Source organism: Pseudopipra pipra, chromosome 12 (assembly GCF_036250125.1).
Source record: "Pseudopipra pipra isolate bDixPip1 chromosome 12, bDixPip1.hap1, whole genome shotgun sequence".
Lineage (NCBI taxonomy): Eukaryota > Metazoa > Chordata > Aves > Passeriformes > Pipridae > Pseudopipra > Pseudopipra pipra.
The window spans coordinates 12451454-12477509 of record NC_087560.1 but is presented as its reverse complement, the minus strand read 5'-3'; the positions used below and the strand labels follow the sequence as shown (position 1 = coordinate 12477509).

The window sequence follows — 26056 nt, the reverse complement described above, 5'->3', positions numbered from 1 at the left end:
ACTGAAAGGCTCTGTTGATTCGATTTATTCATTAGGGCTTTTCAGTAGTGTAGGTTATTAGTGGGAGAAAGTGGGGTATATTGCAACTTACTTTTTATATTTCCTTTCCTGGAGGATATTTAGCACCAGAGAAGCGGAGAAAGTTATTGAAAGTATCATGCCACACAAATGGGAGAACGACAGGAAGAAGAGCAGTGGCTCTCTGAAGATGGATCAAAAGAGCAATGCTGGGAACAGGAAGTCAAGGAAGTTTCGCTCCATTTCAAGATCACTTATACTTTGCAATGCCAAAAACAGTGACGATGGGTCAAGTCCCGACGAGAAATGCCCCGATCCCTTGGAGATGTCTACCAGCTGGGGTCAAGAGGACTTGGACTGCTCTCCTAGAACACAACTGTCATGCACATCGGAGACAGAAGACAGCCCACCTGATCCTCCACGTGTGATCACCAGCACGGTCCAGTCCAAAGCTGCTGCAAATGAGAACTGCAACAACATGAGAAGAAAGTTACTCACCAAGGTAGGCAATTTGTGCTGTATATTGTATATTGTATATTGTATATTGTATATTGTAATGTTTCCTATTACGGTAGTTTCTAAATTAATAAATTCCTAAATTAACTCATATTTCTCAGGAACACAGGGTTCTACTCAGCTTTTTTAGAGCCTGCAGTATTCCTGATCTGCATAAACAGCATGAAAATGTATTAGCATCCCTGCTGTGCTGTTGCACTCTGCTGATCTACGTTCTGCTGAAATCAGTGACTCCAGGCCACTCACAGTGTTCAGATTAGCACAGCTGGTGTGTTCTACCTGCAGTACAGAATTCAGCTCAAAATATAAAGCTGTCACTATAGTAAAGTACATTTGTGGAGTGCAATACCATAAGATCTCATAAGCTATGCATGCACGAATTATATTAATACTGTGGAAGACAGGAGATTCGGTAGGCAGATGCTCTTTCCCTCTGAGCCATTTAGTGATGGCTCTAAAACCACCAGAGACATCACACTTCTTAGAGATATAAAAAGTCTTAACAGCCTTGTATTTCAATATTATTCTTTAATCAAGTAACTATATTAACACTAACAATCCAAACAACTTTTCAATCTGAACAATATATTTAGATGCTTTCAGAAAGTTCCTTTTCAGTAGCATAACCTAATTTTCCACTTTCTCTCTACCTGATGTGTAAAAGGGACCTCACTGCAAGCATCCTCCTGGCATCTCCTTTATTATAAGCCTTTTATCTGTGCAAATAGTTGCTCATGTGAAAGAACTGATTCTTTCTTATATATATTTTATTTTATTTTACATACCTTCCATAGAAATTGGTTAAAACTAGAACTCTGTCTAAAACACAGTGGCACAGTGTTACTGAAAATCAGAATCTCCCTATACTCCTTGAGTTTCTTGCTAATGATCACAGCATGCCCAACATTGCAAAGACTGCAGCAGGATGGATACAAGGTTTTTCAACCCTCGGCAGAGTCCCAGCATGAAGGCAAAACCAAAACAAATTGCTATTACATTCTGACAGAAAACAAGACCAAGTCCCAGTATACACTCAGTCACCTGAAATCCATACCATCTCCTCCTTTTTGGAACACTGCTGATTCCCTGCTGCGAGTGAAGGAGCTGGCCCCTGTGGACTTCCCCACCTTCTCTTTTTAAAAGTTGAAGCACTTAGGTGTGTGTCAGCTGCCACGGTCTACTTGCTTGCGTATCTCCAGAGTGTGCAGGGCTCCAGTAACTGTTGAGATCCATATCCATATGAAACTACTCAGTATCTTATTGCAGACTGTAAGTTTAGATCATTGGCTTTTATAGCTGGTAAGCAGCTAAAATAGGAATCTGGGGAACAGGGTAAGTCCCATAACTAATACATTTGCACAGATAAAATATAACTGCTAAGGGTATAAATCCACTCTTTGGCTGAAGCCTCAGTGTCACTGACCAGGATGGGGCGGGAGCTGGGATGGATGGTAACATAAATTAGTCATCAGCCCAGTCCCTTACAGCAGCATTTGGGTTGCTTAGTGCAACTGTAGACAAGGGGTACCATTAAATTCCCACTCCAGAGCTCTCATAGCAATATAAACCTCTTCAAATGCTACTTGCTAATCTTCCATACCTTTCAGAGTCATGGATCAATGAGTGATTCTAAAAAGTCTTATCTCATCATGCTAAATAGGATGAACTTTGGTAACAGCCATACTGACCTTATCCTGTACTACTGTTGCTGAGGCTTTCCCCTGTATTATGAACGCAGTGATCTCTCTCTTCCATATGGCAACAGCCTGTCAGTACAATCTTCCTGTAACACATCTTAACAAAGCTTAAGCCTAAGACCTCTCTTGTTAAGGAGTCCACAAGCATTTTTCAAGTCCCAGTGTAATACTCTCTCTCTCCATCTCCATGTGACACTTTAGAAATTCATGATGTGTGACTCAGAGCTGAAGGATCCTTGTCTTTGTTCAAGAAAATTGATTCCATTCTTACAGTGGTGTTGCTGAGGCTATTCCATTATTCTTCTGCTTTCCAGCACCTGCAGCCTTAACCATAACTCTGAAGGTGTTAATAACTCCCACAGAACTGAACAACTTAATATTTGCTGTCACAATGGAAGGAGAGGAGAATGTTTAGAAGTGCTGCATGATTTAATGTTCCCAGTACATTTCTTCTCCAGAGTAAGGGCGAACCTGTAACATCAGGATTCAAAATACGAGTTCCTTTTTTTCTGTTAAAAGCCTTAAGTATCTCCCTGGGCATGAGATTCACCACAAGCAATAAATCACGAGCAAATCAAAGAGGGTTTCAAGACTAAATAGAAAAGATTTCTTTTCCTTCTCTAGTGTTCTGTCAGCAACGATGAGAGCAGATGAAGTCTTTTAATTCATTTGGTATCTGTGCTCCACTATTCACTTATACTGACTATTGCTCATCGTGTCCAGAGACCCAGGGTTACCTGGGGTGTCATTTGTTCAGCCAGCTGCCAGACCACATAGCTTCCAAGATGAGGTGTGCTTGGTGTGGTATGGTGGAATGTCAGCTTGACAATGTATAAACAAGCAGATCTCCCTTATAGCTTGCTTCTCACAAAATCAGCAATTTTCAGGTGGCCTGAAAAGAAAAGAAACCAAAGAAATTGCAAGCAGTATCTGATACTGTGAGCACTGCCACAGCAAACACTGTGGGAGATGTCCTTGCCTGGTCATGTCACTACAGAGACTATGCCAGTTATTGGGAGAACTGGGCAGAAATAGACAATACAAACTCCTATTCTTCAGAGAACAGCAGTCTCTGCTGGGTCTGAGAGCTGCTTCAAGAAGCACTTCTACTAATTCAAGAAACATTCCTTTACCTCTTCCCTGTACCACCAGTGCCCTGGGAAGCATGGGGAGTAACCAGTCAGTGGGGCTGGTAGCAGGGTTGAAATAGCATCTAGAATAAACCAGAATAGAGAAGGGCTGATTATTTATGCAAACACTGGATCTGAGCTGATCTGACTGCATGGCTCTATTTGGTTCTAGAAACTTCTGTACTATTGCTTCCTTTGGTTCCTGCCCCTCTTCTCAAAGGAGAGAAAAAGCAAAAGGTAATTTTTCTCCTTTGGTCACTACCAGAACATACTTTTCTTAACTTGCCTTTATGCAAACACCAGTTAGCTGGCCCTTTGGTACCAGGACAAGTGCTATGGCAACAGACTGTAATGTCTCAAACATGAGCCCGTGGGCAGGATGGAAAAACAAAGCCAAGAGAGGAGGCTGCATTTATTTAGATACTTATGTGTTCTCCTTTCTTTTCCTACTTGTTCTCTCTTTCTGTCTTCCCAGCCTTTTCGATTTTGCTACACAAGAGCCATGTCATCCTCAGAGAAAGATGGGAAAGAGGCTGTTGCATTAAGACAGTGAGTGCTGCAAAACACAAGCCAGGGCAAAGGCTCCCAGAAAAACACACTTAAGGCCAGATGATGGGTGGAAAGGTCCTTCTGTAACATCTGATATGCTGAATTGCCTATCTAGGGCAGAATCTTAAACCCATGCCCTGCTCCTTGCATCATTCTTTCTTTCTAGCTTCTGCCATTTTATTGATTGCACAGGGAATATGCTGCTGGGAAAATGAATTACATTTACTATAAATATTTTGATAAGACCAAAGACCAAAGCATCAGGCTAGGATACATCAGAACCAGTAGAGTGAGTTTATGCCAGAGTGACTCTGGCCCTTTCTTTGCTAGACTTGATGCAGAAAAAATTCTTCTTGAAGAAAATCCCCAAAGACTGTATTGTCTTGGAAATCCCAGCTATTTCACAGTCAGAAGGCCATAAAAGCTAAATATTTAAATTCATTATTGTACTGTTGTTAGATTTTTTTGTTTATTTGTTTTGGGGTTTTTTCTTTTCTTTTTTTAAACCAGCAGTCAGTCAGCTCATTGTCATACCCTTGGTTAACTGAGTCCAAGACCTTACTTGAACTAGCCTTGTATAACACTTCATTTCAGACAATCTAACTACTGTGTCTTACTTTCAGAGCGCACAAAAGTTTTTCAGTTTTCCACAGATGCCATGGTTACCCTTATTTCTAAACAACATCTGGAATTAGATGTTTCGAGATGAGACTGGCTACAAATGTCTAATGAAAACACAAAGGAAAAAGAAATCTTTTAAATGGCAGATAAAAAACATCCTCAGAAGCTTTGCATTTTGCATGACAAAAAAGGGGAACAGGAAGAGAGAGCTGGCCTGGATGTGCAAATTACTTTTCCAGAACTAAATACAAGAAAAATTAATCTGCTCTCACCTATGAAAAAAAATGCATTAAAGCAGGCTCTTGAACTCCATCTTTGATTTTTATCTTTCAGCCAAGCAGTTTAAATACAAATTTTGCTTTGAGTGCATATTATAACACAGATAGAAGTTTCCCCAGAGTCTTGAAGTGCTTGAAGGCAAAGCCCTTTATAAGCAGAGATTTTATTCACTGGCAGCAAATACACGTTTAAACATATGTTCTAATACTGAATAGACAAGGTTGAACTAGAATCCACCTGCCCCCACACCAAACCTGCCAACCTTCTTTTAGCAAATTTTTAGTACTCATTGCATTCCGAGCTATAAATTACCTTTCAAAACCAGCAGGATGCTTTGAAAAGGAGAAGGGTGCAAAAATAAATACTGTCTTTACTCTTGGAACCATCCACAGTATTTCTATGCATAAAATAATCAGAGAGACAGGAGAAAAGTTATTAAAGAACAAAACCCAAAGCAAATTGACTGCTGGCACATGTATTGGGTCAAATGTTTATTTTTCTACAGAACAGCTTTTATTAATTTTCTGTCATGTTGCAATAACTTGGATATGAATGCAGTGATCTATAACCAGGACCCAAAAAATACAGATGCTGACAACATACAGATACTTGTCACATGTCCACAGCCCAATAAAAACTTTTTTTTTTTAAATTATTCACCTAAATGAATTGCAGCAACGATTGAGACACAGAGCTGATTTGAAATGTAGCCCAGCTTGGTAAGATGACTACATGTGTAAACAAAAAATGTTCCCAAGGTTTTTCTGCAGTGTATAACAGATTTAACCTCTACTTTCCTAGTGACTAAGTGCACGCAACTTACTGCTCTTAGAAAAATATCTGTATCAGTTTTGCTTTAGTGTCATTTCACATGTATGTCCCAGTACAACCCAGAATTTCCAGCCTGGCACGTGTCCCATTGTACAAAACACAGTGTCTTCCCCAGGGGACTCACAGGGTGCTGCAATGAAAGACCTCAAAGCCAAACCCACTGCACTCTGTGATGTCCCGTGAAACTGGTGAGAGCCACATAACTTTTAGACATGAAATCATGAGGATATTTACAGGTACCACTAACACAGTAGCTGTACACCGTGAACAGGTTACATGTAAGGCATCAGCACGACTGGAGACAGTCTGAAAAGGCCTATCAGCTGGAAAATCAAGAAGAGACTGAAGTATGGAGAATAGCCATGCCAAATTCTGCGTGTATGTCTGACCAGTATCTGTGAGAGGGCACACATATACTTCAGGGGAGCATTATATAACAGTAAAGACTCCTAAGAAGATAAGTTGGCAAGTCCAAATTTGAATTCTGACTACAGAAAAAAGAAAGGAAATAACTTTTTTAAACACTGAGATTATAATACCATCATTCTTTCACAACACCCCCAATCCGCAATCAGCTGACATCTCAAAATATTTAGCCAACGGGGAGAAAAATTTCCTGCCTTTAATATCTATCTTATATTTCTCATGTTTTACAGCAAGCACACTACTCTATTGAAAACCCTTTGGGTTTTAAAGGATACTTCACGCATGCAAAATTGGGCCTGTAATTTCATAATCATACCTGAAATAAAGGACCAATGCAAACAAACAGAAAAGTGAGCTCACATCTTTGGCTACTCAAGATCTCAAATTTTAAGGTATCAGAATTTTAATCTTTATTTTGTTACCATGCCGAGGACTTCAAAGCACTGCCATAAGATATAAAAAAAGAACATAATGTAATCCTGATTGCAAGTAAGTATTTCCCAAGATATTTATCTTGGGTGAAAAGTAAATACAGAAACTCCAAAGCTAACATTAGAGTTCAAACAAACTGGTCTAAGACAGAATTCTGTCCGTGCTTATACGCTTCCCAACATATTACTCACTAGAAGCACTCTTCGTGAACAAAAGAGGCTTCGTAAAATTCAGACACTCCTCGTTAAAAGCAGACAATCTGGAATGCAAGTAAACCCACAGAGTTAACGAGTCAGTCAATACAAGTACAGCCCTTATCCCTTACCTACTGAACTCAGCCTGCAGTGAGCCTAGGGTTCCAAGCTAAATACTTCATTCATTCACAGCCTCAGATTTACTCTGGCAGGTTTCAGAATGGGAGCCAGGCTTCAGCAGTCAGCCTAAAAGATAATGACCTTTATTGACATTGCTGTAAATTTGAAGTTTGTGTTTGCTGCCAGTCAGGTATGATGTGATCCCTATTGATTTGTGGTGAAAGAGCATAATGATTCTCACTCTCAGGGCTGGAGGAACTCTGCTTAGGGCAGAAATGGAGCCCTACTGATGGTGAAAGTGGCTACACAGCTTTCCTTGTGTCTCAGAGGACTGCAGATTACTGGAAACAGTTTATGCCACTCTGATCAGGGGCCCAGGGAGCAATACAGACAGTTGACCACTGCTATATTTTGTGGCCTGTCCTAACATATGAAATTTGCCTCCCCTTCAGAAATCTATACCTCAGTCACACAAATCTCTTGGGAACAAGCCTGGACCAGGATACACTGAGAGTCCTCTTCACTTTGTGGAGTATGGAGAGGCTGGCGAGGGCAGAGGAGGTGCGTTCAGCTGGGAGCAGAATGAGTGAATACTTGAACCAGGACATATACTAAGCAAATGGAGAAGAAATTGTGTGCTAACATTCCAGCTTTCCTTGCCTCTTTAGAATGTTTAAGTGTTCACATATTTGTGCCACAGGAGCATATTTCCTAGTCAAATGTGTTGTGCTTCATGTGCTTAGTCACTCCATTCTTTGCTTTCCTTAAAAGTCTTAAGACACTATTTCTCCTTCTGCGTAGCTGTGTGTTAATGATTCACAACTGCATTAAAAATATGCTTACAATTAGTCCTCCAGATGCAACACAGACTACAGCAACTTCAACCAGTCTGGAGTGGACAAAGAATTTTCCACTGTTGCAGACCTCTCTATTCCCCTGCCCCTACTTAACAAGTCAGCAGCAGGGGTGGAGCTTTTAGTGTTTTGTATACACTTATTTTCCATCCAGACCTCTTCTGTTTTCCAGAGCATTTAATTTTCTGGCATGTGTTTATTTTCCTCCCTGTCTTTTCTTATAATAGTTAGCATAGGCAAAGCTTACCCAGTTACTGTGAAAAGTCTATTATTTGTTCTCTTCCCCTCTATGCAAAGGGACACTACATTCTAATTCTCCCCTCTTGTAGCCAGAAGCCACTGAAGTTCTAAGGAAAACAACTTTTTTAAAACACTGACTCTATAATACCACTGTTCTTTCTCAACTGCACAGTGTTAAAGGCCTGTTCCTATTCTTCTTGGAGGCAATCTGGTTCTAAGAATGTGAACAATTTCTGTATTTCTTAAAAAGACTCAAGATAAGTGTAAGCAACTTTTAACACCCTTGGTACATTTTCTTTTATGCAACCTTTCATCTTCTGAATCAGGACAGCTGCATCTGCAGGCTGTGTGCAACGTCGGGGAGCAGCAGCTCAGGATTTAAGTTCTCCAGGAGTCCAAAATGTTCATCTTTCTGGAAAGGGTTCACAGGCAGCCATGTGCCTGCTGAAGGCCGAGCAAGCAGGTACCGTACACATGGAGTCAGCAAGTTATTAGAGAGCCATTTTTTTTTGCATGGATTTTGCATGACCAGCTTTCAGTGAAAAGCTATGCCTTGAAGCTCAGTTCCAGAGAAAAGCAGTGATGCCTGGGAGTAACTTCTTGCTATGCTTACAGTTGGAGACATGGGTCGAGGTTCTAGAAAAATAGAACTATGAACATTCAGGAATCTAATGCTTCCCAATTTACACTAAGAAATAAAACCTGGAAGAATGAGAGAGCATACATAACATCAAGTTTTCAAACATGATTTCCTAGTCACCCTATTAAAGGGCAGTGTAGGATGGCACCAGCCTACCAAGGTTGCTGGAAAACAATGTGAGCCAAGGTTCTGACAGGGAGTAAAGTGTGTGTATAGTCTCTGATCAATTTGCAAATGCAAGATGGTGAGAGAGGAGGAATATCTTGCCTAGAAGTTAGCAAAATGTGGAAAGGCAGCCACTGATCACCAGGATAGAACAGCAACAGGAGAAAATCCGAGCAAGGGATGAGGTGTATCACACATCAGGGCATCTTGTGGCAGCCCTCTTCAAGGCAAAGGGAGAATTGCAGCCAACTCCTCAGTTAGTGAGGAGACACGTAGCACAACAGTGTCATATTGTTCTTTGTAAAATAATATGCAAATGTTTCTGGTTTTGTTGTTTTCTGTTTTTTGGGTTTTTTTAAGGGATGGTTGCCTGAGCCCAGGGGATGAACTGTTAACACTGAATGGACAGTCACTTAAAGATCTGCCCAGGAAGGAGGCCGAATCTCTCATTCACCCAACGACACGGCTGGTGAACATCCTGATGGCTAACAAAGTAAGCATGAAAGCTGTGGTTCCCTCCCACAAGTGTGGGGTGATTTGACATTTACTTTAGAGAGGAGAGGTATTTGTTCATCAGACGTTTGAAGAACATGGTTTTGCCTTTCCTGACAAAACCCGAAACCTCTTGTGGTCAGACTCTGGTGACTTTCAGCATAGCTTTTTCCCAGATAAACAGAAGCTATGGGGAGGCCAAGGCCCTGGGAAACTCTAGCAAGGGCTGTACAACCCCTCCTTTTAGAAGCACATAGCTTGCCAATGTTAATTTTCCATTTAGAAGTTGAACAAATGTGGATTGAGAGGTGGATTTAAGGGAAGATCCATGAACCCAGGAGCCAGAGAGCAGGCCCTGTAATGAAGTAGTTTTGTGGATCTAGGATCTATAGCTAATAGCAAAGGCTTTCCAAGCTACCTAACCTGGTAAGAGAAACACTGCAAAATCATTTTCAAAATTTCTTTTCAAGGATCTTCTCTGTATTTCTTATTCTGAAGAGTTCCTTAAGGGAATGGGACTGAAAAGCCCTAGTAGGATTTTGCTACTTGGCAATACCTCCACCTGCTGTCCAAGAGGAAAATTTTCTCTCATTAGATCTTGAGGTATCTCCAAACAGAACCACTGAAGTCAGAATTCTGGAACGAAGCGTTTGTTGGTTCCAGATAGATTAGAACATACAGGTCATGCTCTTATGCTGCTCTTGTGGTCTTTTTAGCCCCTGCAGAATATTGCTGAGCAAAATGCTTTTGTACTTGGAGTTTTACTGTATTTATATCACTTTCCATATTCTGTCTGTATTTAGTAACATTCTTCCTTCAACTGTGATTCCCTTAGGATCAATGTCACAACAAAAGCAGGACTTGCAGGAACTATACACATACAGAAATTACTCCTAACATGAACTGTTATTCAGATGTGATTATTTATTTTCAAACCATTCTAAAAACCTGCCTTTATAAACCTGAATGTTTTATCTACAAGTTTTTAAGTGCAAGAATTACTGGCCGTATTTTCAAAAGCAACAGGATTTTCCAAGTAGAAGATACTGATTTCTTTTTAAACACAAAATCCTAGTCCTCAGAGGTTTTTAAACATGCAAATTGTATTTTGACTAGAAAACAACCCTCTGAAATCAGAAGTTGAACACCTAGCCACCATTGTAAAGCTGGGTCTAAGAATTTCTCCCTTGAATATAACACCCCTCTACGGTGCTTGAGTACCCAAAAGCACCAGTTAACCCCAGAAATTAGACAAGCATTTGCTACAATTCACCCACACGTCAAACTATTAGTCTACCTGAACCAACTGGGAGTATCCAATTAATTTTCTGACTGTTTTGATTAAAGACCAGAATCTATTTCTATTTTATTACACCATAATATTATTACACAATAATTATTACATTATTTGTTACACCAATATTTCTAACAAAGTACTTTGTTACACTAATATTTATAACAAAGTTTTGAGCTGCATTCTCCTTTATCATCCTATCTATTTTAAATAATTAATTTTGCTTCATATGTTTTGATTCAGGCTGAAATTTGTGCCAGCCAAATTAGGATAAAATTTATTTTTAAGATTAGACCAATTCAAAATTTTCTTGTATAGCAATAGAGTTTTTTTCTCGTTTATCTGGTTATTGCTTTTTGGTTCTGTTTGTTTGTTTGTTTTTGTTTTAGGAAACGCCAAGGGGCAAGGAAAGGCCTTTGGAAATACAGAATGGTTTTCTGCACAGTAAAGCTGCATGTCAGAGGACTCGCAGTAACTCAGCCAGTAAGTGGCAGAGAAGTCACATGCTCTCTTGTAATACTCAGGGAAGGCACAGCACAGCACCTCCTCGTGTGATGGTACTGGGGTGTAAAAAGAAATGGCAACTGTTGTCCAAATTTATTCCAGAATCCTTAGCTAAGAATTGCTGATGCATAAAACCTTCAGCTTGTGCATTCACAACATCCTACAGTCAGGTTTTGTGCATAAGCTTTACATTTTATGGGGGCAATTTTAAGGTGTATTCTAAGTGGGCCAACAGTTGTTTGGTAGGGAATGTTTCCTTTTTATTATGTTCAACATTAATGGCTATCCCCACAGTGAGGACTGAAAAGATGGATCCCTTCACAAAGAGATTTACGTGAGGAAAACCATTTCTAAGTAACGTTTACCTGATAAAATGACTGTGCAGAAGTGTCCAACGCTTGAGCAATAACAGCCTCTCTGTGTCAGGTGTGAGCCCGTTCTGGATGGGGGAGGTGGAGAGCACGGCACCCCGGAGAGCTGTGCCCCTCAGGGACCGACAGCCCCACACTCTCCACACCAGCCGCAAATCTCTTTCCCAGCAGCTGGACTGCTCTGCAGGGAGAGCCCCGGTAAGTGCTGCAGGAAATCGCCTGAAAAACAGACAAAATTGTCTCCAGTAAGACTCTGGGTGACTGTGGCAGCTGCTTTCCTACCAGAACCCAGCTTTTCTCCAAGCCCTGTTGGGGACGATGGTCACTCTCCTCTTCTTTCTACCCCCAACACCTCCTCTGTGAGGGGCAGGAGATCAGGAAAGGCTCATGCCAGCAAACCCCCATTTCTCCAGCAACTTCTCCCTCCTGTTGCCCCAACAGGTTTTACAGTGTGTGTAAATCCCCCTATGTGGTTCACACCACCCCACTTTGGACCCCACTGCCACCACCCTCCCCAGTCACCTCCGCTGGCCCACCCATGGCCACAAGAAGGATGGACTCACCTGATGGCTGGAAGTGGCTGCCCTTACTGCACTGGCTGCACGAGGCATCCCAGTTTCTGCCCACACTGAATCAGAAAGATTTGAACACCCCATTAATGTAGGCTAGAGACTGGCAGCGACTCGCCATTGTCTGGGACAGCGAAGGCTGGGCAGGGCAAAGAGGTTGACGGTATTTATGGCCAGTGGTTCCCAAGCTCAAGCCTGCAGGGAGATATGGAAGTGAAGCTCCTCACTGTCACCTCTTGCTGTGCCTGAAGCAAGGCTGGGGGACTCACTGCTGCTCCCTCTCTTTTCTTAGCCAGTCCCTCACCCTTCCAGTGCCACAGCCTCACCCAGGGCTTTAACACAAGTGAAGAGGGGCAAACTGGAGCACAAAGACGAATCAAACAACACCCACGTACACAGACAGACCCTCAGGGATTCACTGGGTTCCCTACTCCTCAAAGGCCCTGCGTGGCGTGTGCTGCCCACTGGCAAAGGCTCTTTGGCAGCATCCTCATTTTGGGTATCACTACCCACCACAAACAGAAATAAAAAATACATCCTCTCACACAGAAGTAAAAGACACATGAAAATTTCCTATTTCAGATTTAGAAGATCCACAATGGAATAAACAATCACCCTGATCCGGTAGAGGAATATATTTCTGAGAGTGTGGTTTTGGTGTTGCACAGACATCTCCCTCTCAATCATGTTCCTAATCCCATGCTGAACGATTAATCTTGGTTTTATGTCAAAACTGAGACCTATTTTCTCACATATGCAGAAGACAAAATTTTGGCTGATTTTCCACATGCTTCATCGGCTGTTAGTTTCACTTTGCTGCATTAAAAAAAGTGTTGAACTCTCTCCTATGTGTAATGAGTGCAATTAACTCTGGCCCTGCTGAACTTCATGCATACTTAGCTTTAGGTAATGACTTTTGTCAGGGCTTAAATTAGCTTGCGATACCCAATTCCATGTTGAAATAGGAGATTTCCATTAAATGTCCATCAAGATGGGTTAAATCTCAGGGGCTGGAGTTATGAAATCCACTGTCTGTGGAATGGAGGGAGGAAGAACACTGAGAAATTGCTCACCTTGGTTATCAAGCAAAAAGGATGTGCTTCACCTCTTTCAGCAGTAGAAAGACGCTTATGAAGTGGTTCACCACATAAGCAGAAGCACAGAGTAGTTCATGGTCTGAAGAACTTTCATGAGCAAAACTGGTTTTATTTGTCCCAAGATAAAATATATCTTTCTACACCAGTGCACCACTTGAAGGGTCAACGTTCTATTTTTTTTCCAGTCTAATCACTGCAGGACAAATTCAGTGATCAGCAATTGTCTGAATAAAAAATGGCTTATGAAAATTAGAGAGACTGAAAAAAAAATCTTTAGTACCATCAGTTATAAGGAGGAAAATTTCAAATAAACAAGCAGGTGTAATGTATGTCCAAAAATTTCTGGTTCTGTATTAAAAACTTTTTGTGAGCCCTTTTTTTTTTTTTTTAACGTTCACAGGCAATTTCGAGATCATCTAGATCCCTAAGTACAGCACAGCTAGTGCACACTTCCTGTGGCTCACAGGCTTCAGTAATTTCAAACATTGTACTGATGAAGGGACAAGGGAAGGTAAGACTGGCTGTGTTGATTTTACCGTGGAGTTTTACTTCATTTCACAAATGTAATCTGCTATGCACAGGGAAGTGAATTCAGGTATCAATGTTCCTGCTTCTCGGTTGCCAATTCATATCCAGTCTTTGCCAGGAGTGATTAGTTACCATTCACCTGCTTCTTAACCTTCTGAAGTATCTCTTTGCTGAGGTAGAGCCTTCAGGTTCTAACACCACATCAAGCAGCAACATCAACACTGACATTCACTGCTACCCTTTCTGGCAGCTGGAGGTAGGATTGAAATCATAGACTCTGTGTCATCCAGAAGTTGCACCAGCACAGCAGCTTCAGAGCTTCTTTCAAGTCAGAGTTGAGCTATAAACATGGTTCTGTTGAGATGGAAAAGAAGAGCTACCAGGAACAAACCAGACCTTTCTATGCACTTATGATAGTGATTGAATTGATTGCAACAAACAAAATGCAAATCATGAGGATATTTTGTGAAAATTCCCATTTGTTCTTACTATTGGAATGTGGTTGACTATTTTTTCATGGATTATATTACTCTGTTGAAAATATTGCCTAAATAGGTGCAGAAGAAATTTGCAGAAGAAACTGCTAATGAATTATTATGACAACTGATCACAGGCCCTCACACACTGTTTTTCTTCCATAAATTAGGGTTTGGGATTCAGTATTGTTGGAGGGAAAGACAGCATTTATGGACCAATAGGCATCTATGTCAAAACCATCTTTCCTGGTGGAGCTGCTGCTGCTGATGGAAGGCTACAAGAAGGTGGGAAATCCCTCTTCTCTCACTTTGCCCGCTTCCCAGAAAATGATACCTAAAGACAGATTGAAGTGAAGCTGAAATGAGTAATAAGTGACTTCTACACCTGCTTGACATTATTGCATTTACAAGGCTACTTTTGAGTGCACGTATGTATCATGTATCTTATTGCATAATATGGTAATAGTAACGTTATTTTTTGCCTTTTGAAACAGGTGATGAAATCCTGGAACTGAACGGAGAATCCATGCATGGATTAACACATTATGATGCTTTACAAAAATTCAAGGTTACATAATCTTCTTCCAGAACAATCTCTGTCTTTACACACAACATATACGTGAACTCAACCCATTCATTCACTCTCTGTTCTTTCTAACAGGCCAAAAAGGGTCTTCTGACACTTACAGTCAGGACAAGCTTCAGCACACCTCATTCTGCTTCCAGCTGTCAATCACCCCTCTTGTGTCAGTCACTGAGCTCCAGCACATGCATAACCAAAGAAAACAGCTCTTTCAGTTCAGAAAGTGCATCATTCTCATTAAATCCTACAAAGCCCAATGACAGGGTCATAATGGAAGTTACCCTAAACAAAGGTAAGTGTTGAAATTAACTGATCACTGACAACAAAGCACTGATTGATGAACCACTGTTCATTTGCTCTCTGAACAGGAGCCTTTCCTCACTAATCTGATTCTTTTCCTGAACTAAGATTTTTTAATACACTTGGTGCCTGTCAGTGCTAACATCTATCAACAGCAGGATTTTGAACACCATCTGTCCTCAAGAGCCAATCATTCATTTTTTTTTTCACTCAAGCAGAGTCAAATTCATATTCTTCACATGAAAAAATAAAGCTCTTGTCACCAACCAGATCTTGGAAACCCACAAGCAATATTGGTGTGCACTTACTTTAATCATGAGGGGGACAGAAGCCCTCAAAGCAACCACACAATAAAAAAATAGAAAGGAAAAGAAAAAAAGGAGTGGAAGCAGCAGTCAGTATTGAAAGTGCAACATTCATGAATGCAAGACTTTGGTTGTGGTTTGTGCAGTAAAAAAAATTAAGACAGTTTTTGGAAAGGTCTCTCCAATGGTTTGTTTTGACTATTTCTTACCTTTTTTTTTTTTTTAATTATTATTAATTTTTTCAGAACCAGGTGTTGGCCTTGGAATTGGGTTATGTAGCATCCCTTACTTCCAGTGTATTTCTGGGATTTTTATTCACACCCTCTCGCCAGGCTCAGTGGCACATATGGATGGGAGACTCAGGTAGGATGAGAAAGACTGTCTTATGCCACTTTTTCATTGCTCTGGTTTATGGGTTTATTTTTGACCTCTTCAGGCAGGAAGACATAGTGCTTTCTGTGAATTTTGGGTTTCTAACATGTGTTTTAAACATGTGCTACCCTCAGGGTTTGAGCATGTGCATTCAGGAGATGTGGGATTTTCAGAAATACAGCAACCCAGTGAAATTACTGTCTCTTGCCAGCCTGGGCTAGCTTTGAATGTCTTAGACAAGCATATAGCATTGCTACTGGAGGAGATTTTCAAATGAGAAAGTATTTGGAAAAATCCAAACACTTGGCATATTCTGGCTTTTTTGTGGTTTTTCTGATACAAGCTACTTAAATTCTATCCCTTCCTGCCCAATAGAAATGCAGATTTTCTCAAATGAGCTTTAGTGGGAATGTAGAAATTCACTTTCAAAAATTTATGACCAGTTAGTAGTGTTGAATATATTGAGAACTGAACAGAACACTGCAGTTTCAGTGAAGGCTTTTTGATTTAATTTGAGGTGTTCTGTAACTCTCCTCTCATGCCTGCCTGAGACTTTAGCTGAAAGAGCTGTGTCTTAAACTATTTGAATACTTGTGTGATATAAATCAGTGCCTTCAGTCAGCCTCTTAATATATGGGGATATTTTCTGTAGAGTAGACAAAGACAGTCTCAGTTTCCATGTGGGCCTAATTTGGGCTTCATCTAGAAAGACTCAGTCTAGCAGTCAGCAGGATTACAATAGCTTGTTATTAGAATTTTTCAATTAACAAGTTATTCATATGTAGCAGAAACATAACATCCTTTCTGACCTTCAATAGCACTAGCATAAGAAAAAGACATGAAAAGTGAAGTGTTAACTTGAAAGGCAGGAAGGTGTAGGCGGAAGCAGCAGCTGAGCAGAAAGATCACAGGCACAAGGTGTGCGTAGCCGAGCATGAAGAAAGCTCAAATACTGCTTGCAATGAGACAGATCAAACCCCCTTGACATCCAACTCATTCCCATTCCATTTTCTGTCATGGCAACAGACAGATTTAATCTGTGATCAAATTAGAGGTCAACCATATGGATTTTCCTTTTGCATACTTTCACATGGGTGAGACAAGGTCGGGAGAGAATCTGTTTTGTTTACATCCTCTGCCTTTTTTTTAATATCTTTGTAGGTGTGGAGATGAAATTATTGAAATTAACGAAACTTCAGTACAAAATACAACTCTCAATGAAGTTTATGCTGTGCTAAGCCACTGTGATCCTGGTGCAGTACAAATTATCATTAGCAGACACCCTGAACCACAGGTAGCACACTGTATTCTTTCTGACCTTCAGTATACCACATACTGAGAACTAAGAGTGAGTGAGGGAGCAAGTGCTAATCGAAACTGGGTGGAAAAATGTTGACAACAAAGGTGTTGATCTCTTCATAATCATCGCTGCACACAAACAAACCTGAGATACGCACTATCTTAAATAGAATCATGCAAGATTTGAGGATTGCTGGAGACAGTCTTACATGAGTTTCTGTGCAGTGAATAAGGAAATTACAGAACTAACATTCAATTAGTATTGAATAAACCAAAATATAGTTCTTACCCAAGAAAGAATTTCCAATGACAAGTAAATAATTTGAAAGACGGAACATATCTCCCCCTAAAGAAATGTTTTTACACTTGTCTTTCAGTAATTAAAATTTAGGTCTTGCCCAGTCAATATTTATAATTAAATTAATATTGAAGTAAAATATTTTATTATTGCAAAATTTTTATTAAAAAATGCTTCCTAACACCAAATACTGTAGAAATGATTACCAAGTTTAAATTGTTGCATAAATTATGCTGCATTAAGTCATCTTATACTGGTAAATCCAGAACTCTACTTCTAGTGAAATATGTGAAAGAACATTTATCTTTGAATGATCCCATTTTACCTAAATAACCACTTTATACAGCACATCCATAGATATACTTCATCTATTCTAGAATATATACAAATATAATGGTGTGCACTGAGCTTTAAAATTAAGTGATGTGTGATATAACTTGGTCTATGCATTTCTGTTTGGGGACTTGCAGGACTTGTAAAGCTTTGTGAAAGGAATAAATGTTTAAATGTTAATCATCACCCCACAGCAATCTCATGAGAGTATAACGGCATGATATTTCCTAGGTGTCTGAGCAACAGCTAAAGGAAGCTGTTGCACAAGCTGTGGAAAGCAACAGATTTGGAAAGGAGAGACATCAATGGAGCACTGAAGGTAAGGGAATAAGTGCATTCACTGAGACATGGTAATTTTGACTTAAAAGATGTTGAGGATGAGTACATGCTGTATTAGAATCCTTAGTAACAGTCAAGTAACCTGGAGCAGAAAGATGAAGAAACGTCACAGGACAACCTTCCTAACATGTCTCCTATGATGTGTTACCTGAGTGAAGAGAACAGACCAAATCTCTCTGATTACCAACAAAAATTTTTGTGCAAACTTCCTCTCACATTTGCTCATCCTTCCTTATTTACAACCTCTGCTTAGAGCTTTTCAAACAACTATCTGTCGGTGACAGCACCAGGACAGCAACAAACTGCACAATGCAGGTGATGTGCTAGGAACAAACAGCTTGTTAATCCCCTAGTTGTGAGGAAAGGCATATGCAGTCGTGGTTGGAGCTATTTGCCCAGTTCAGGTATGACATACTCCCTTTAGTGTCCTCATGTCTTCTAAAGGACCAAAAGGAACAGAATTATCATTAGTATAACTACACTGCTGACATACATACATATATGTGTACCTATATATGGAAAATGCTATTTTGGTGCCCAGGAATGTACCTGTTGACTCTTCACTCTACAAGCCATCAATGCATCAATCACACCTTGGCATCCACCGATAATGGTATTTAGCTGCAAATTTAATCTTAAAAGATTAAAGGCTGAATCTTAGAAGAGATCACTTTGCATGTACTGAACAGACAATTTGAACATGTTCCTGATACAGGTGTTAAAAGACTGGAAATGAGCTGGCATGGAAGACACCCGTGTGAAAAACACATTGAAAGGAATGCTGCTTACTGCAACCGCAGGGTCCAGAGGCTGATGACCCGCTCCAGCAGCGACAGCAGCTACAACCCCCGGTCCTCGTGTGGCAGTGGTGCTCTGTACCAACTGACTGACCTGAAAGCAAGAGTACATAGCGTTGATGTACCAATTACCAGACAACCTGGCCTGCTGTGCTCATTCTCTGCTCATAATTCAGAGAGAAATTCCCCTCCTACCTGTAGTGAAGTAGGTCGACCTTTGCAAAACACTAAGAAATCATCAGAGATCCTGGTCAGAAAACCTAAATCGTCAAAGCCCAAACCTCCACCAAGGAAATACTTTAAGCAGGACTGCACATGTGATGACCAGTGTAACACAGACAGAAAAGAAAAGCTTGTGTTAGAAGTGGCTGCATCACCTTCTGCAAGTGTTCAGGTAAAGCAAAATTTACAAAATCTTTCCTGTGTCCGCATTTTATATGTGTATTTGAACGTCACTAAATTTCAGTTCCCTCTCATCTAAAAGAACAGAAAGACAGCATTTCACATTTGCATGAGTGTGAGATCTGCATGTTGAAACAAAGCTGCGGTTAATTTAAAAATGAAACCTCTTTTCCCCAGGTTTAGTAATGTAGCAGTAGAAATGAATTGTCCTCAATGCAATGCAAAGGAAAAAAAAAAAGAAAAAAAACACCAAAAAAACCCCAAACAGCTTCCAAGCTGCAGCATCAAAATAAAATTATATAGATCAGACTGAAGTCCATGTATAATGTTATTATCTGAGAAATTTTCAGTTACGCACCTTATGTAAGGTCACTCTTTTAACATTCCCTCAGAAGAGCAGTAGAAATATATTCATCAACACCTACTAGAAAATCACCTTTGAGAAGTAAAATTAAGAGAAATAAACACTTGGTGAACTTATCACTGACTGCAACTTCTTATTTTCTAGTACTTAGTAATTCTAAATTATAATGAGAAAAACCTATGTCTTGAGATCAGTAAAGTCAAGCTCTGTTCAGGAAGACAAATTCCTCTATTAAGACAGTCTGTATATCTGTATATGCTCAAGACAGAGGGTTTCTTATTAGAATTTCAGGTCATTAAAAGAAGGTTTTATTACTGCTTTTTAAATATTTTTTTTAAACCTTTATTCCCCAAACATTTTGTATTAGTCAGTTTGAGGCCTGCATACCACACTTTTGTATGTGGTTTCTTCTTTTTTTCAGATTCATGTATTTTTTTCAGATTTTTTTTTTCAGCTACATATATACTGTGGTTTGCATAATTACGTTCTGACACAATTCTTTTTCCTGTTTGTTCAGCAGGAAGTTGGAGAACCAATGCTAGAGGGACACCAAACTGATGTAACACATAGTGTCTTTACCACTTCTCCTACAGCACATGATACAGAACACACAACTGCTGCTCCAGTGGGCAGAGATCAAGAAAGAAAAGAAAACTTAGGTATGTTGAATTCCATTAACTTTTTTTTCAGCTAAACCTAGTATTTGGTTTTAATGCCAAAATGGGTATTGAGCTGACTTCACCTTTCTCTTCAAATGTATCTGTAAATTTTGGGGTGAACAGATGAAATTTCAAATTATTGAATTATTATTAAAAAATTATTCCAGTCTTGGGAAAAAAAGAGAAACTAAATCAAAAGCAGCATAAGTGATGATTTACTGTAAAAAATGTTAATGGACAGGTACAATATTGGTATATTTCTTCAGATGAAACTGCTTAGTAATTGAATATTTTATAGTAAAAGTTAATTTTATAATTTCTAAAGGACATTTTCATGCCTAGTTTCAAGGCTCTAGTGTTGCAATGCTACAAACCACTGAGTTAGCTTTCTGCTGTGCTAGTTAGAATCAAGGAAACTTAATGTTAAGGGAACGAGACAGTCTCAAGAGGTCTCTTACCACATAAATAGCTATGTAATTCCATAACTTCTTGTTCAGATCTTTAAAAAAAAGTAAAAATGATGCCTTAAAAAAAACTTACACTGGAGCAGATAACAGCACCTGTGCAACTGCACAAACAAAAGTTTGCTGCCGTACGGCTCTACCACATCTAACATTAAAATGCTTAATCAGTCTGTGATGTAAAAAATTTTCCTACATTACAATCAAGCTTTTACTTTTCAGAAAAAAATCAACTGGAAATGCCTGCACAAATTTAAAAAAGTAAAAATAGTCATCAAAGATTTCCTTAGGATAGTCCTTTCAGAGCAGGATATACTTAAAAAACTAGAAAAGAAAAAACATTTTTAAAAAGAATTTACTGTAACATCACCTTTTTCACTAGGCTGCAAACAACATCACAATTTTAAGCTTCTATTTTAACCTTTCCAGTTTGTATCATGACTTCAGCACCCCAGAATTTCAGGTTACATTTAGAATTTGCAAACCCTTTAAAAAGGGATCTCGCATATAAGTGTGTAAGAGCCAGCCTTGTTTTTCAGTTAATTTCAGTGTCTGGATTCAGAACTTGTAGATCAAGAGTTATCAATTTTTAAAAAGTTTAAACTTTTCAGAAACTTTAAAAAAAACCTATCAGAGGCTTGAATGAAATTCAAATTTATTGCATTAATAATGATGCAGAGATAAGGAGTGGAGAAGTAGAGGGAAGCTTGTTTATAATCACTGTTTCTTTAATACAGGGACTCCACTTTCATCAATACAAAGGCCTGTACTTAAAAGACAAGCACGGGTAGATTATAGTCTTGATACAACAACAACAACAGAAGACCCTTGGGTTAAAATTTCTGATTGCATAAAAAGCTTATTTAATCCTACCATGAGTGAAAACAGCGTCCATTTAGATTTGCAACCTGGCACTGACAAAAAGAAAGAGAATCAAAATCGAAGCAGCTCAGAGACAGTTCTGAAGAAATCAGAATCAGAGTTAGTCGGTTCAAAAGGGCTAAAATCAGATGAAAATGACAGTGTGAAAAAGGGTCCTCCTGTTGCACCTAAGCCCACCTGGTTTCGCCAAAGCCTGAAAGGATTGAAGAAATCAAATTCAGATCTAAAACCACAAGCAAATCAAAGTCCTCTTGATCCTGACAGTATTTCCATCAAAAAACAATCCAGTTTATCACGTATGTCTCCTGGAGGATCATCAATAAAACAAAGAATAAGCTCATTTGAATCCTTGAGTGCTCCGCAGTCACCTGAAAAGACACACCGAAGGTTCAGCCTGAAACCATCAGTCCAGAAAGAACCCTCTCCCACTGCAGCAGAGCCAGAGGTGGCTCCAGCCCATTCAAACCAACCCTTCCTCCAGCGTTGTGAAACCAGCCAGCAACAGCCACCTGTGTCCATGGGTACAAAGAGCCTGGATAGACCTTCCTCTCGCAGGGAGGATATTGCAACCAGCTCAGAGAAAAGCAGCAGTGCCAGCACTGAAATTTTATCAAGTCTCTTAACAACAGGAGCCATTGCAAATTCCCATCTTGTGTCAGTAGCAAAAGCACACAGTCTAAGGTCACGGAGCTTCCCACTTACTGCCAGGCAGGCTTGTGAGATGATGAAGCCACATGACGAGAAGTGTAGCAAAATCTATTCCATCAGTAACCAGGTGTCGTCTGCTTTAATGAAATCATTGCTTTGCCTTCCTCAGTCTCCAGCCTCTCCTGGAAACAGTGCATGGGAAACTGCAGACACAGTGTCTCAGTCCTCTGGGGAGGAGGACGGGACTTCTATCTCACCTGCAAGTGACCATCATCACCTGGACACTGGGTTTTCGCTAAAGTAAGATACCATATTTAAAACTCAGATTTACAGATCAGCTTTGGTGAGCATCTGTGCTGATCTGCTGACAGATTAAAGTTCTGAGGTAGTAGCACACAACAGTAAAGCACAGACTAAGTTAGGAACTTTTTAGACCACAAAGGTTAAATGACTCATATGACTGTTACACTTGTTTTTAATTCATACTACATACGCCCATGTATATTTCAAACATCCTCCTATTTAAGGAGCAATATTTCTAATAGCTCCATGATAAAGGAGATTAAAGTCTGTTTTTGCCTGGGACCAAGAGATTACCCTTATTCTTTTATGTGATAGATTCTACTTGTGTTACACTCATGATTAATTTACATTTGTCTGTATTTATAATATTTATAGGAATTACCACCCCAAGTACAGGCTAATACAATCAAAAGATGACTGCTCCAAAATTGTCTTTTGCTTTTCTGGGTATGTTATTTCATAACTCAATGTTTCTTTTTTACTCTTGCCACAATGGGACAGCCTTTCTGAGTTGAGAGAATACACTGTGAGCTTGGCAGACAATGAGAAGGAGGAAGAGAGACAGGAACACAGCTCACCTCAAGCATCCGGTGTGTCAGGGCAGTCAGTCATCTCTCTGCTTTCCCCTGAGGAGTTAGCAAAGCTTATAGAGGAAGTCAAAGCACTAGATGAAGCAACGTTAAAGGTAAACCTGCTTTTTGTGCATGATTTTCAGAAAGATGTGGAGCGAACGTGTCTGGTTAATCTTTGCAACTTTAATGTTATGCTTATGCCACTAAGTCTCATTATAAAATGCACAATAGAGAAAAAGAAAACATGCTGATTTTCCAATCATTGTGATATATCTTTTGAGAAGTTTATGACTGTATTCCTTTCTCTGCCTAGGAATTTGATGATATTCATGTTACAATTTTGCATAAAGAAGAAGATACTGGGCTTGGATTCAGCCTGGCAGGGGGCATTGATTTAGAAAACAAAATAGTAACAGTAAGTAACATAATTCTTAAAAAAATACTCCCAAAACAACTACTCTGTCTAAAAACATAAAACCTTGCTGGTTTTCTGCTCCAGTGTTTGGTTTTTGGCATAATCAAATAATCAGGCAGCTGTACTGATAGGATTGGAAGAACCACAGTCTCAGTAGGTGAAAAGGGAATCCTTCCGCACAGATCTGCCTATCCAGGTGACTAGCAGCAGTGTCCTGCTTCCTTGGGCACCCAATCCCAAACAGCTCTGAAAGCCAAGGCAGAACACACAGCCCTCAGCAGGAAATAACCAACATCTTGTGCTCACAGATCAAGCAGTGTGCTCTGGAGGAATGAGATGGGTGCATAAATACGTGAGGGATCTGGAAGATAGAGATAAGCTTTATGCCTTCCTCCTCCCACGAGCAGAGCAGAGAGAGGGTCAGGAAGTAGCATACACAATGTACACACCACAGGCAGCACAGCTTGGGCCATCTGGTACTGGGGCCAAACTGCTTGCCTGGCTGCTTGAGGAGGGATGTGCACAGAACTTCTCTGTACAAATTTTTTCAGTCCTCAGTCCTGAAACATGATAGAAGCAACTCGTTCCTGGTAAAGAATGAAAAATTCACATGGTAAAAAATATTAACTGAATGATTTAATGATTTGACCTCTTTCCCCTCCCTCTTTCCTTGTGTGCATGTGTGGTGTCTGGGCTGTTCAATAGGTTCACAAAGTGTTTCCCAATGGACTGGCATCTCAGGAAGGAACTATTCAGAAAGGAGATGAAGTACTATCCATCAATGGAAAGTCTCTCAAAGGTGTGACTCACAACGATGCCTCAGCAATCATGCGACAGGCCCGCCAACCCAGACAAGCTGTTGTTGTCACTAGAAAACCTAAAGATGGAGAAACAAATCTCAATGCTTCAATCAACTCTAGTACATCTTCAGTAGCAAGTGATGCTTCACAAGAATCTGGTAAGTTTAGTGGCATTACCCTGCAGTCCCCACATAAGTGTTTACTCATCACCTGAAATCCAGGTGTTCATAAAGCAGCACTGGCTGCATGAATCTAAAAAAAACACGATTAAAGACAGCACAGTTAATAAAGCATTCCTGTAACAGACATTTGGAATAACTTCATTGAAAAGAGAAAGAATTAATGGATTTCTAAAATAAAAGAACTCCCTAAAAACCCAGTGTGATTCTCTATATGAACTTCTGTAGACATACAAAGATGGTTATTGTAGCAACACATCTAATTGAAGGTATAACGACAATTCAGCGAACAGTGATTCTTTATTCTAATATTATTACAAGACTTGTTCTCTGTGAAAGAGAATTTCATTTTGAACAAACAATGTGCTATTGTTCGATGTAGCAGGTGGCTACATCTGAACCACAGCAAGGTCAGAATTTTGCAGAATATTTCACATTCAAGATATTTTTGTGTTGTTCTTTTTTTTTTTTCCCTAAAGAATGATCTGGAGATCTGTAGCTTTATTTCCATTTGCAAATAAACAGCAGCTTTGTAGTTGATAGCAATTTCATAACTAATAGCAAGTCAAATGTTTACCTTAAATTTTGTTCATGGAACAGATTTTTATATTTCCAGTAAATGTCTTATATTTCCATTCTCACATGAATTCAAACACAACTTTCTTTCCTCAGCTCCCCAGAGGGCCTTAAAATGACAAAAGGAGAAATTAAAAGTTTTCATTTTCTCTTTCATTTCACAGTTTATGGTACCTCTGCAAACAAACCAGAAGTTCGTTTTCTGTAACAGATGTTTTAGCTTTTCAGACTATGTGCTGCCCACCTGGTAACTCTCCATTTGTTTCCAGCAACTGGAGATACAATCTGCACTGTAACTCTAGAAAAAACACCTGCGGGTTTGGGATTCAGCCTGGAAGGAGGGAAGGGCTCTGTTCAGGGAGATAAACCCATCATCATCAACAGGATATTTAAAGGTAAACACACTTAAATGGATACACAACATGTTCCCAGCTGATGCAGACTTGTGGGTTTCATTACTGCTGATTTATAGCTGTGGGAATAGTATTTTTTGCAAATGCAGCATTATCTTGTTTGGTGCCAGTAATTCATTGCCTGTTGGAACCAGGTGGTTTATACCAAACATGCTGGTGGTCCAGCTATTTCACTACTAAGTCAAAGATCCATTAAAGTTTCCTCCACATAAAGAATTGAAGGGAATTCATTTTCTTTCCCAGGGACTGCATTGGAACAGAGCAGCCCTGTTCAGCCTGGCGATGAGCTGTTACAAGTGCACACAACGGCCATGCAAGGACTCACTCGTTTTGAAGCATGGAATGTAATCAAGGCATTACCTGATGGCCCCATCACAGCCGTCATCAAGAGGAAGAATCGGAGCTCTGTTACCACCAAGTCATCAGAAACTTTGTAAAGAGAGGAATTAGACTACTGCCAATAATCAAACAAAGGATTTTATTACTTGCAGGCACTTGGCGAGCACAGCAAGATGCTCAGAAAGCACACGTGAAGAGTATAAAGGACATCACTGCCAGTACAGAGAAAGCTGTCTGGGATGTGCCTAAGCTGTGCAGAAAACGGGCATGATTCTTATTCCAACATTCAGAAACAGATGTTATAAAGTGTAGAATTATAAAATAATGACTTTATTAACAATATACTGGCTGTAATAAAATACTTGACAGCTAAA

At 39.8% G+C, this 26056-nt stretch overlaps 1 protein-coding gene across 2 annotated transcripts in view; it reads left to right on the top strand.

Moving 5' to 3' along the window:
• The window catches only part of IL16 (interleukin 16), a 39639-nt gene extending 13583 nt beyond the window's left edge, over positions 1–26056 (top strand). The window contains exons 3-22 of one of the 2 annotated variants that reach the window (XM_064668937.1): positions 115–520; positions 8234–8370; positions 9073–9205; positions 10888–10981; positions 11429–11571; positions 13440–13550; positions 14214–14328; positions 14538–14611; positions 14705–14918; positions 15477–15594; positions 16765–16897; positions 17765–17852; positions 18588–19063; positions 19956–20094; positions 21293–22385; positions 22890–23073; positions 23274–23375; positions 24081–24333; positions 25200–25325; positions 25587–26056. In XM_064668937.1, the coding sequence (XP_064525007.1) occupies positions 115–520; positions 8234–8370; positions 9073–9205; positions 10888–10981; positions 11429–11571; positions 13440–13550; positions 14214–14328; positions 14538–14611; positions 14705–14918; positions 15477–15594; positions 16765–16897; positions 17765–17852; positions 18588–19063; positions 19956–20094; positions 21293–22385; positions 22890–23073; positions 23274–23375; positions 24081–24333; positions 25200–25325; positions 25587–25780 (4333 nt within the window). In that variant the 3' untranslated portion in view covers positions 25781–26056. The other variant, XM_064668938.1, reaches the window with a different exon arrangement.